This window comes from Spinacia oleracea, chromosome 5, assembly GCF_020520425.1.
Source record: "Spinacia oleracea cultivar Varoflay chromosome 5, BTI_SOV_V1, whole genome shotgun sequence".
Lineage (NCBI taxonomy): Eukaryota > Viridiplantae > Streptophyta > Magnoliopsida > Caryophyllales > Amaranthaceae > Spinacia > Spinacia oleracea.
Window position 1 is genome coordinate 1,867,023 of NC_079491.1, and position 13,787 is coordinate 1,880,809.

At 37.2% G+C, this 13,787-nt stretch overlaps 2 protein-coding genes across 2 annotated transcripts; one reads left to right on the top strand and one right to left on the bottom strand.

Annotated features, from left to right (window-relative positions):
• Positions 1–492: 492 nt before the first annotated feature.
• Positions 493–1,597, top strand: LOC110801962 (uncharacterized). The gene is made up of 2 exons (XM_056828300.1): positions 493–1,545; positions 1,589–1,597. Exons 1-2 carry the CDS (start codon positions 493–495, stop codon positions 1,595–1,597), a joined length of 1,062 nt encoding a protein of 353 aa, XP_056684278.1.
• Positions 1,598–5,475: 3,878 nt separating this feature from the next.
• LOC110794349 (11S globulin seed storage protein Ana o 2.0101) lies at positions 5,476–10,191 on the bottom strand. Its single transcript, XM_021999310.2, has 4 exons — positions 9,678–10,191; positions 8,574–8,896; positions 6,908–7,441; positions 5,476–6,262 (listed from the first exon to the last, which is right to left on the bottom strand). Exons 1-4 carry the CDS (start codon positions 9,970–9,972, stop codon positions 5,864–5,866), a joined length of 1,551 nt encoding a protein of 516 aa, XP_021855002.2. The 5' UTR covers positions 9,973–10,191; the 3' UTR covers positions 5,476–5,863.
• Between the last annotated feature and the right edge of the window lie 3,596 nt (positions 10,192–13,787).

A 13,787-nucleotide genomic window follows, 5' to 3' on the forward strand; every position in this document is an offset into this window, starting at 1 on the left:
AAGCCTATTGGGGTTGTATCGGGATTTGGGTCGATAATGCACAATGCAAGTTCACTATGCCATAACGATGTTTTAGTTCATGGTTGTAGGTTTTATTTGTAATCACACTCTTTCGTTTATAGGATATATGATATTTATATTTATCTTTTTCATTTTTACAAAAGTTTGTTAGTGACTTTGTTGCAAGTTAGTTAGGGTTAGTTGCTTGCTTGTATATAAAGCAATGTTGGCTTCTCTTCCAAGCCAAGAAACTTAATCAGTAAATTCAAGTTTTCTTCAACTATTTTCTCTCTAGCATTCTGAAACTCTCTTAGATTCTTCATGGTATCAGAGCTGAATCTCATTTTCGAGATTTAGGTTTTCGATTTAGTGAATCAATACTGCACGAATTGCTTGGATTGCTGCGAAACTTCTTGCAATTGCGAAGTTTCTTGCACAATTTTGCGATTTCAAATCTACGATTGTGATTGTATTTGATTGATTGTTGATATAATGGCGACTGATAGCTTTGAAACTCATCAAGATTCTTACCAAAACAATGGTGAAAATGGAGGTAATCTTGATCCTTATTTCATAGCTAATTCAGACAGTCCAACTTCTTCTTTAGTTTCTGCTGTTTTCAATGGTTCGAATTTCTTGCGATGGAAAAGGAATGTTATGAGAGCATTGATAGCTAAAAACAAAGAAGGTTTTGTGAATGGAGGAATTATCAAACCTGCTGTGAATCACAAAGATTATTGTAAGTGGAAACGTGCTGATTTCATGGTAGTGAGTTGGATTTTAAGCTCTATGAACAATGAGTTAGCAGATGATTTTGGATACATTGATAATGCTGGAGAATTATGGAAGGAATTAAATGAGAGGTTTGGACAGTCCAATGGACCTTTGATCTATCAACTGAAGAAGGAAATTGATAGTTTAAAACAAGATAATATGACTATTGTTACCTATTATGGTAAGTTGAAGAAGCTGTGGGAAGAAATGCAGAGTTTGAGGGCATTTCCTACTTGTATTTGTGGTGCTTTGAACGGCTGTAGTTGCCAAATCTTGAAGAAAATAGCTGAGTTTGAAGAAGAAGATAGAATGATGAAGTTTTTGTTAGGGTTAAATGGAGGATTTGAAGGAACTGTGACAAATGTGCTATCCATGGATCCTTTACCAAGTATAAACAGAGTTTTTGCTATCACTCAACAAATAGAGAAGCAGAAAGAAGTCAGTGGTGCAGCTGTTGAGGCTAGTGCTATGAGTAGCAGTGCTATGGCTGCTCAATCATACAAAGGTGATCAATCTCAGAGGTTTGCTGGTGTAAAGAAAGACTGGAAAGAGATAAAGAAAGAAAAAATGCACAAGATATGCACACATTGCAAAGGTAAGGGGCATACTGTGGATCAATGTTTCAAGCTCATAGGCTATCCTGATTGGTACAACACAATTAAGGCCTCAAAAGGGTCACAGTATCAAGCAAATGGAAGCAGACTTGTTGCTAATGTAAACTCAGCTGCTGATGTTGGAGATAATCCTCTTGATGATCAGTTGAATGGTTCTGTTGGTTCTGTGAACAATGAAATGATCAATACAATTTGCCAAGAGGTTTTGAAAGCAATGAAAGGCAAGCAAGTTCAGTATGGTGATACTTCTGGAGTTTCTGGTTCTTATGCAAACTATGCAGGTATCATTTCTCACTCTTTTAACTGCACTGTGAATAAAATGCTTATTTGTGGATTATGGATTGTGGACTCTGGAGCTTGTGATCATATGACATATGATGAGAGTATTTTGATAAACAAGAGACCACTTCAAAAGACAATTAAAGTTGGCTTGCCTGATGGAACACAATTGAATGTTGACACAGTTGGTGATGTTGTTCTTAGTGATAAACTGGTTTTGTCAAATGTGTTATTGGTCAAAGGTTTCAAACACAATCTGATGTCTGTTGGTAGGTTGATTGAACAAACTGGCATTCATGTTATATTTACTGGTGATGGGTATTCTTTCCAGGACCCTTCTAGTTCAGCTATGCTTGGTGCTGGAAACAAGACTCAAGGTCTTTACTACTTTGCTAAACACACAGATCTTCAAGATCTTAAGTGTAGTGGAAACACAGCTGCTACTGTAGTACAGGATGGTAATACTCATGTAAATACTGGTGTTTTGCCAAATAAGACTGCTACTAGTATGTTTCAGTCTAAAATGGATAACAGGAATAAATTAGATCTTTTACATGCCAGATTAGGACATCCTTCTCTGTCAAAAATGAAGTATGTTGATGAAACATATTGTAAAGGATTTACTGAATATAATTGTGATGTTTGTTTTCATTCAAAGCATCATAGATTTCCATTCAAAAAGAGTGACAGTAGAGCATCTGAATGTTTTGAACTGATTCATCTGGATTTATGGGGGTCATATAGGGTCAGAAATTTAGATGGTTCAGCTTATTTCTTGACTGTGTTGGATGATCATAGTAGAGTTACATGGACCTTTTTGCTTCACAACAAGATGCAAGTAGAAAAGGTGGTGGCAGATTTTATCTCTATGGTTGACACTCAATATCACAAAATAATAAAAAGAATAAGGCCTGACAATGGAACTGAAGTAGTGAAAGATTCTTGCAGAGTTTTGTTTGCTAGTAAAGGTATCATACATGAAAAAAGTGTTCCTTATGTTCCTCAACAAAATGGTAGGGTTGAGAGGAAACACAGAAGTCTTCTTGAAATAGCTAGAGCCTTAAGATTTCATGCTGGATTGCCTAAGAAGTTTTGGGGAGAATGTGTACTTACAGCCACACATTTGATAAACAAAATTCCAGTTAAGGTGTTGAATTGGAAAACTCCATTTGAGGTTTTGTTTCAGAGTGTTCCTGTATATGACACACTAAGGGTCTTTGGCTGTTTATATTTTGCTCACAACACTCAAGTCAAAAAAGATAAGTTTGATTCTAGAACTAGGAAGTGTATTTTCCTAGGCTATCCTGCTGGTTATAGGGCTTTCAAGCTTTATGATATGGATACGCACACTGTCTTTGTTTCTAGAGATGTCATCTTCTTTGAGGATGTATTTCCATACAAATCTCAACCTACACATAATCCTGATATTTTGAAACCTGTTCAAACAGTTCATTTTGGTTCTGAAGCCAATTCTCATTCTGTTGATCTTTCTTCTGATATACAGAATCATACTCCCACCGAATCTCCACTTTTATCCTTAAACACTTCTCCACCACATTCATCTCAAAATTCTTTACATTTTGCTCCCAATTCTTCTTCTTCTTCTCATAGTTCTGGTTCAACACACAATACTGAACCTGAAATTCACATTACTTCTCCTAATACTCAACTTAATCAGTCTCCTAATATCATACAACCTATTGTTCCAACTCTTGTTACCAGACAAAGTTCCAGAACAATTAAACCTTCAACTGCTCTCAAAGACTTTGTTGGAGCATATATTCCACACAGACATGACACTTCTTCTTCTGAATCTGTTTCTTTTGCTGTAAAAGACTGCTCTCTTGACAATGATTGTGATGATCTTTGGTTAACTGATTTGGCACTCAATAGCTTTGACACTTGGGAATCATTAGCTTTTACTGTGTTTCAGTCTCCCAATGATCCCAAGCATTACAATCAAGCTAAACATGATGCTAACTGGTTAACTGCTATGGATAAAGAAATCCAAGCCTTGGAGAGTAATGATACTTGGGAACTTACTCAGTTACCCAAAGATAAGAAAGCAATTGGCTCTAAGTGGGTTTACAGAACCAAACTCAATCCTGATTACACTATAGATAGGCATAAAGCTAGATTAGTGGCAATTGGTTATCAACAAGTGGAAGGAAAGGATTTTACTCAGAGTTTTTCCCCTGTTGCTAAATTAGCTACTGTGAGAATTGTCATTGCACTTGCTGCTGTAAGAGGTTGGCCACTATATCAGCTGGATGTCAATAATGCCTTTTTACATGGCTATATTGATGAGGAGGTTTACATGAAGCCACCTCCTGGTTATCTTAAAGCTCAGCCTGGACAAGTTTGTAAACTCAAGAGATCCTTATATGGTTTGAGACAAGCATCTAGGCAATGGAACAAGGAATTGAACAAATTTCTGATTTCTCTCAACTTTCAGCAATCTAAGCAGGATTATTCTCTGTTTACAAGGACTTATGATGCAGAATTTCTTGTGATTTTGGTTTATGTGGATGATATATTGATTACTGGTACTTCAAAGGCTCAAATTGAAGAAGTGAAAGTTGCTTTAGACACTGCTTTTACAATCAAGGATCTTGGTCTGCTTGCTTATTTCCTTGGTATTGAAATCCACAGAACTGATAATGGTATTTTTCTTTCTCAAAGAAAATACATTCAGGACATTCTAATTGATGCTGGTATGGAAGAATGTACTCCTGCACCAGCTCCTCTTTCATGTGGTCTAAAATTGTCCATTGCTGATGGGGTTTTGCTTGATGATCCTGATGTATATAGAAGGCTTGTTGGTAGATTGCTTTACCTAGGCATCACAAGACCTGATTTGTCCTACTGTGTGCAGCATCTCAGTCAATTTGTTCATTCTCCAAGAGTTCCTCATCTCAAGGCTGCTCTTCATGTCTTAAAGTACTTAAAGGGTACAATAGATAATGGTTTATGGTATACAGCTGATTCTAATACAGAGTTAAGTGCATATAGTGATGCTGACCGGAGTGCCTGTCAATACAGCAGCAGATCTTTAAGTGCATATGCTGTCTTCCTTGGCAACAATTTGGTTTCTTGGAAGACTAAAAAGCAGCGTAGTGTGAGTAAATCTTCAGCTGAGGCAGAGTACAGAAGCATGTCTGCAACTGCCAGTGAGCTTGTTTGGATTCAGGGTTTACTTGAAGACCTCCAAGTTCACATTTCATTGCCTGTTAAGTTATTGTGTGATAATACTTCTGCTGAACATCTTGCCAAGAATCCCATGTTTCATGACAAGACCAAACACTTGAAAAGGGATATGCATTATGTTCGTGAGCAAGTAGATGATGGTTTCATTGAAACTGCTCATGTTTCTGGTGCCCTACAACTTGCAGATTTGTTAACTAAACCACTTGCTTCTTCTCGACATCAGTTTCTATCTGCCAAGCTTGGACTTGTGTCTAAAGTCCAGCTTGAAGGGGGAGTATAGGATATATGATATTTATATTTATCTTTTTCATTTTTACAAAAGTTTGTTAGTGAGTTTGTTGCAAGTTAGTTAGGGTTAGCTGCTTGCTTGTATATAAAGCAATGTTGGCTTCTCTTCCAAGCCAAGAAACTTAATCAGTAAATTCAAGTTTTCTTCAACTATTTTCTCTCTAGCATTCTGAAACTCTCTTAGATTCTTCATCGTTCAACCTTCTGCATGCTTTACAAATCAAATAGTTCATGGTTGTGGTTTTTAATTGTAATCACACTCCTTCGTTCAACTTTCTGCTTTAGAAATCAAATTAGGTTGTTGCTACTCTTAGCCAAGTAGCCACTAAGTAGGCAAGTAGCCACGCCATCGTTAATGGTCGTATTCAGTGCAGAAGGCTCCAACAAATTAGGTTGTTACTTATCCGATTAACACAGGCTTAAGTTTAATCTGTTAATCAAAACATTATTTATAAGCACGAATTACCCATATTAGATTGAGAATTGCAAAATTTTATTAGATGGAGGAACTCAACATTGATTCATTGAAAAGTTTTATACAAGTAGAAACCTCAACAAAACAAGGGGCCCTTCTAGCTAGAGAGGACTGCCTTTTATTTTACCCATCCTAAAAAAACCCAAACCTAAAAACCTTCACATTACTTAACAATGTGAATGACTAGACCATCTCATCTCATAACTAGCAGCTTGTGCATTGTTTCTTATGCAGCGATCTCCCTCCTTTGGTACCCTTGGTTCTCAGGGCGGAACAAAGTGGTCTCAGACCGGCTAAACTTGAGGCGGTGAGCCTGCTCGCGAGATATCTGGTATATGTTCGAGATGACTTCAACGGGCATGGCACGGATGGCGGATGTTCTTCCTGCAAGAGTCTGGAACAAAGCGTTCTCACAAGTCTTGAACGAGACCCACTCGAACCCTTCCTCGGTGGCTTGCTTGATGACTGCGAAGTTTTGTGGGACTACTACTATTTGGCCTTGTCGTAGCTCATCGTCGAAGACCGAGTTTCCTTGTGCGTTCACGATTTGGATGCGTGCTCGTCCTCGGACACCGTAGATTATGCTGTGTGCGTTTAGGTTGTAGTGTGGTGCCATGATTGCATTCTGCATCACATAGTCATATATATGCAATTATAAGTTAGTTAACTTAGTTTTCTGGTGTGAATGATTTGAACATGAGAAATATTTTACCCACTAGGCTAAGGTGTTATTGGTGCAATTATAGCTAAATGATATTGAAAAATACTAGTTGATAAAAAGTATACCCGGTTGCAGATAGAGGGACTCGTTTTTTTACTTTTAATACTTAAAAAAAACATATTTTATTGTTTAAAAGCACGTATTTATTTATCTATTTAAAGCGCATTTATACAGACAAAAAAACACATTCGTTAGAAAAGAACATATTGTTGAATATAATACAATCGCAAAAATAAAAATATTTTTTTTTCTGAAAAAGTATTGTGCTTTTAGACTGTAAAAATGTGATTTTAAACTGAAAAAGATGTATTTTTTAATAGTCAAAAATATCTTTAATCCGATTGCATGTACAACTACATACAACCGGATATACCTTCTAATTTGGATCAAACAAAGCAATTAAAATGAGACGAAGGGAGTATCAGGTACACATAGTCCTTAAGTGTAGTACCATGTTAATTAAAAACGTGTGTTGAACCCTTATATATAACCCTTAGAACTGCATATAGAAAAACACGAAATAATAAGCGAAGGAAATGACGAAATTACCCTGTAGAGGACACCCTTCTCAGCACTCAAACGAAGGAAGCTAAGAATAGGCAAGTTAAAGCTGTTAAGAGTAGTAAGCCTTCCAGCCTCAGGAGAGTAAACATCAGCCTCAGATGGTCTATCAATGTTCTCACTTAACCGAGCCGAGCAAATAGTCTCTTCCAACCCGTTCATCGAACCGTACCTCGAGCGCGAGCCACGGCTACGTTCTTCTCTCTCTTCATATGACCTGCTTGGTGGCTTGACCACATGTAGACCTTCCTGAACCAACACAATGTTGCCTCTTTCGTCTTGCTCGGCTTGGAGTCTTTGAGCAATTTCTTCGCTGACGCCGAATGATTGAGCTAGGGTCCTTGTGTCGAAGCCGCTGAATACGTTGCCGGAGTCGGATTGGCGGCCGCCTCTTCGGGATTCTCCGCCGCGGCGTTGGTGGTGTTGTTGTTGTTGTCCTTGCTCTTGGAATTCGCGACGTTGGTGGTGGCGTCCTTGCTGTTGTTCATGCTCTTGTTCGGGGTTACCCGCCAAGTAGAATCTCTGTTTTCAATTCATGATCACAAAATTCACAATGTTATGAACAAGATGTTACGTGAGGTTAAAGTGGTATGTTTATATATCCTTAGAAAAAGGTTTCATTTTTAGATAATATCGAATACGTACTTACTCCGTCCGTTTCTTAATACTTTTTCTGTCCTATATTTAGGGTCTCGTTTGAATAAAAACACCGATTTTAAGAAAATTGAAATATAACAAATGGAAAAGTGAAAAGTAATATATTGATAATTGGTCTTCATGAAAATGTGAAATAAGTACATGGGAAAATATAATACTCCCTCCGTCCCGATATACTCGACCCGGTTTGATCGGCACAGAGTTTAAGGCACTTGAATTGACTTATTTAATTTAATAGGTAGTAGTTAATAGTGGTGTATTATTTTAATGTAGTTAGTGGGAAATGTGTAAAGTGGTGGGGTTGGGGGAGAGTAGGGGTTGAATTTTTAATTATTTTTTGTATGGAGTAGGGGGTAGGTGGGTTAATAGGGGTGGAGTGAGAAATAATATAATATTGTTAGAATATTTCCATTTTTAGAAACAGGTCAAGTATTAAGGGACGGCCCGATAAGGAAAACAGGTCAAGTATTCCGGGACGGAGGGAGTAGTATATTGATAATTGATCGTCATGAAAAGGTGAAATAAAGTACATAGGGAAATGTAATATAATACATGAGGAAGTGGAATATAGTACATATTTTATTTTGTTGTATTTTTAATTAATATAGTATGAAAGTGGAAAATTTTAAGGCCAGAAATAAAAACATGATTATAATTTTGAAACACCCGACGTGACTAATAAAATAAGACTATAATTATGGGACGGAGGGAGTAGATAGAATCATGTTGACTTTTCATGTTATTTATTTAGTAAGTCTAACCAAATTTATTACTAATATAAAAAGATAAATTTTGTATTTATAATTATTATTGGGTTAATCTAGATCTTAATGTATATTTTAAAAATATCTATTTTTTTTATAATTTTTATTACTATTAATGTAATTAAATATATCGATTAAAGTTAATGTATAAATTGTATAAAAGGTCAATATAATTAATTTATCTATCGTGAAACGGAGGAAATAACATTAGAATTGAAGATTATTTTACATACCCTGGGGACATCCTTATCAAGTTGGTTAGCATGGTTAGAGGTGTCAATAAGGATAACAGCAACAAGAGGTTCATCCCCATTGTTGTAGGCCCAATGAGCAACTCCGGCTGGCATCGCGAAGATGTCGCCTTGTCGGAGGTGTCGGATCTTCTGGTGTTGGTCTTGGAAGCGGCCCTGGCGGCCTTGGCCTTGGCCTTGGCCTTGGCCTTGGAAGCGGCCGCCTCTCATACCTCGTTCCATGCCTTCTCTCCATGCCTCTTGTGTTGAGAGCGATTCGAAGGTCTCGGGGCAACCCGGGATCATCAACCCGCTTATTCCATTCCCTACAAAATATTATATGTTCCCAACATAATCAAATTAAATCATGAAACACATGCATTATGTAATTAAATCATGAACACATGCATTATGTATGGAGTTCTTTATGCTTTGAAAGGTGTGTCCAAAGTTTAAAAACGGTATACTTACTCCGTATATTAAAATATTATCTTGTGAGACACTGTTGGATTGATCTCGTTATGTATTTATAAAATATCAATTTTTTTTTTCTCATGTAAATTGGATATATTTACCAGCTAAATATTGCATTAGAAACCGTACAAATAATAAGAACTATAGATGGTAGTAAATATGTTTGAAATTTCAAACCTTAACGTACCCCTCTTTACTTTTTAGCCAAGATCCACCACTAAAATGATGTCATAAAGTACAACATCCGTTTTATTAAGTTCTTTCAGCTTTGAAAGATGTGTGTAAAGTTAAAATTCTTTTACCATAAATTCCCATTAATAAAAACTATACACTTCCTTCGTTTCAAAATAATTATAACAGTTTGTTTTTTGCACTATTTAAAAAATCTATTTTGTTTATTTTCGATGATCTATACTTTAGGCAAAATATATCCATGTGAGATCTTAGTAGATTTGGTAGATTCATTTTAGTGTATATTTTGTGAATATACAATTTTTTTATAATATTTACTTATTGATAATTAAATATAGTAATTGTTCAAATTATGAATTGACAAGCGTGAAAAACAACTTAAAAAAACAAAGAAAGTATATAATAATACTTGGTACAAGAATTAAGAAGGGTAGTACATACCTTGCTCAATGTAAATGAGCTCAGGGCCACTAGTAAAAGAAGGCAAAAGTAGACCATTACGCTCAATGGTACGCCTAATAACAGTAACACCAGAACACCTAAACTGCTGGTCCTGACAATCCCAAACCTCAGTTAAACCACCTTCAGCCTGAATCCGATTACTCGGTTCGAGGGCGGTTAACCGGTCGATTTGGCACTCATTCTCACGCGCCCGACCCTGACCCATGCACCCATTCAACAACACCATTGCAATGGTGAAACTTAGAAGAAACACTCTTGTTGTACACTTAGCCATTTTCTGAAGCTTTTTTTTTTGTGTTGAAAAGAAGGGAAATTAAGTGTGTTTTTTTGTGAGTAGATTGAGTTGAAGATGTGGAGAATGGAGAATGTGTGTGGTAGAAAAGTGGGATTTATAGGAATGAGAGAAAGAGAGAAAGAGTGACACATATATGATTATGTTATGGAATTTTATGCCATTCTTCAATTTGCATGGTATTGAGGTGTTGCATTTGTTACACCTATTTTCTGAGTGTTTTAGCAAGTGTCTGGTTTTTAATCTCATGTCACTACAAAAGTTACAATATTGTATATATATGGACATAATATAATGGTAAGATTGAGACACTTTTCTTTTGTTGCCTTTTTGTTGTTTTTCTGATTGTTTGCTAGTAGTAGCTATAGTTCCATTTAATTTCAAATTCATTAATTGTTCTTGAATCTTGATCCGCAAATGTTTTTTTTAGGATGTACGTGTATGGTCCAACCAGTTGTATACTAGTCTTATATGCACGTGATGCGTGCGAATATAAGAAATCGATTTATGTTATTACCTTTAAACCTGAAATAACATATAAAAAATATAATATAAATGCGATGCGTGAGAATATTAAAAACATATAAGTTATATAGAGTCGAACGCATATAAACATATTGATTAAAATGATAAGAATTGATTTAAGAGGCTAGATTGATTCAAATGTTTCTTTAGGCTTTTCCAATTAAGTAGGTTGTCATTATATTATCTATTCTATAAGTGTGGAGGGTATTTAGTAATCTAAAGGGGATACCAAAAGTGGATTTACCAAAATAACTGAAGGAAATAATGCCCTTGGTCCAAGTATGCATTCTATGTTAAGTCTAATAAATGCGGTTCAGTATTAATTAACAAGTTAATAATTCAGTGAGATCAAGTGAGCTGAATGCCTAGCTAGAGGCCGCTTCAGTTCAAGTGGAATTAATGATATTAATCCACAGCTTACTCTTGACTGAACCCGTAGGGTCACACAAATAGTACGTAAACGGATCAAGTATTTAATGGCATTAAATACTCCATCTATGAATATTTGGAACCGACGGATCTTGGTTTCAGTGGGAGCTAAGATCGTCACAGGCAAGAAATGAATACTCCGGAAACGATGATATTGCCGGAAACGGAAATATGGATCGTATCGGAAATATGAATATTATCCAAGTCGTAGATGTTGCCGGAAACGGAAACATGGTACGTATCGGAAAATATTATTGGAAATGGAAATATTACCAGAATCGGAAATATTGCCGGAAACGGAAATATTGTCAGAATCGGAAATATTACCGGAATCGGAAAATAATTCCGGAAACGGAAATATTAAATATTTGTTCGAAACGGAAATTAATTCCGGAATCGGAAATATTAAATATTGTTCGTAATCGGAAATAGATTCCGGAAATGGAAATTTAATCGGAAGCGTATCGTACGAATTAGCATCGGACGAGGCTTGCCGGACGAAGGCCCAGCACGAAGCCGGGGCCATCGCCCAGCAAGCATGCGCGCCACAAGCCCAGCCAAGGCAGCGCCCAGGCCTACCGCAAGGCAGGCCCAGCGCGCGCCAAGGGCCACGGATGCGTGGGCCGTGCTGCGTGGGCTGCTGCTCGCACGCGCATGGGCAGCCCTTGTGGCTGCCGTGTGTGTGTGAGTTTGTGCACATGCGTTATTCCTGAATCTGCAAGAGTCAGTGTATGATTAAATTTCTATTCCTAATTGGATAAATTAATTAAATAGAATTCATGTAGGATTCTAATTTCAATTAATTCGTATCCTACTAGGATTACGATTCCTTTTCCATAACTCTATAAATAAAGGCCAAGGGGTCATAATTTATATACAAGTTTCAAAGTATTCAAAAGTGAGTTTTTTTGAGAGAAAATTAAAACACATCTTGCTCATAAAGTGCCGAAATTTTCTAGTACCTTAAGGGCGATTCTAGTTGGTCAATCTTAAGGCGGATCCGGACGTGCTGTGGACTATCTACGGAGGGACGACACTTGGAGTCCTAAAAGACTTGTTCTTGTTCGGTTCGGGCGCAGCTAGGGAGGGCACGCAACAAAGAGTATGCATCTAAATTATGCTATATGATTATGTGTAAATAATATGTTGTCCTGGGTTAATGGTTGTTTCCGCATGATCTATGTAATGTCATATGTATCATAACCTAACAGTGGTATCACGAGCCCCTTATTATTTTCATAATCTAAATTGCATGAACATGGTTAAATATTACAAATTTGCAAGAATTAAAAGGGGTGATTAATTTTCGTAATTGTTAATTAATTGCAAATTGCGTTTATTTAATTATACGTACGCAGTTTTTCGGCAGTTTCTTCGTTACTCATCCGAATTGAGTGATTTTTGTGTCAATTCCGCATGTAAAAGGCATTCTAAAATTTTGACAAAAATAATTTTTTTCTGCCGAACCCAGAATTCTCAAATTCGAAGCCTAACTATGACTTTTCGAAGGTTTTAGTTTTTCGAATGCAAAATTTCGTAAATTTAAGATGTTAAATTAAATATTTGCGATTCTTGTTGATAAATCTTGAATTTTTGATTGACCTACTGCATATGTTTAACAAGTTTGAATGCCTAGTCTTGTTAATTATGCAATCTAATTTGTAATTATGATTAATTTGTTGAAAATTAGAATAATTTAGAATTAATTTGATTTTCATAATTAATTGTAATTTAATTAGAAACCTATGATTAAAAACCACCATAAAAATTATAAATTTACGATAAATTTTAAATTTTTATGACCTAGACTTGAATCCATATCAATCGGAAATCAATTGGATAATAAATTTTCGATTTTTTTCGCCCTAAAATTATGAAATTAATATTATTTATTAATTTGTCATTAATTTCAAATATAAATTTTAAATTTTTATGCGATTCGTTCAAATAACTTGCACGCACGAAGCAATGGACGCTTCGTGTTACCCTTAAGGGGTGTTGTATAATGCGGGCATGCGACGACGAGCAAGGGAGCTCGTCGCCCGTGCGGCACGAATGCAATGAGCAAGGGCGTAGTGCACGAGCACAAGGCAGCAGCCCTGCCTTGTGTCGTGTGCCACGAGCAATGAACGAATGGGCATGGGCGAGGGGCGAGCCAAGGCAGTCGCGTGTGGGCAGCAAGCGAGCTGCGCCACAACGCGCGCTGCCTCGCACAAGTGCGCGCAGCCTCGCGCGCAGCGAGCGCAAGCTCGCGTGCCACGAGCGCTGCGCCCAGCACTACTCGCGCGCACAGCGCGTGATGTCGCTCGCCCAGCGAGCGATGTCGCGCCCCAGCGAGCGATGGCTCGCGCGCACAGCGAGCGATGTCGCGCCCCAGCGAGCGATGGCTCGCGCGCACAGCGAGCGAGCCAGCGCGCCCAGCGAGCGATCTCGCGCGCGCGCACTGCGAGCGATAGCTCGCGTGCGATGGGGCGCTGTGCGGAGGCTTGCGATAGGACAGCAGCAGCTATGCGACGAGCGCATGGGCTGCGCGCACATGGCCAGCAATGGCTGTGTGCGTACGGCCCATGGGCGTGCAACGCGTAGGGTGCTTGCGTTACGATTAGATCGTTTTGAATGTTTAATTTGAAAATTTCAGTTCACGTAATTTTAATTAATTTTAAAATTAATAATTTGAATTAATTTCTTGGATTTTAATTTTGAATATTATAATTATAATAAATGGAATTTATTCTAATTATTTTACTAAAATTAAAATCATGAATTAATTTAAATGCGGCTGAAATTAAATTAAATTTTTGGATTCAATTATAAATTGATATGAGCTTTAAATTTTAATTAAA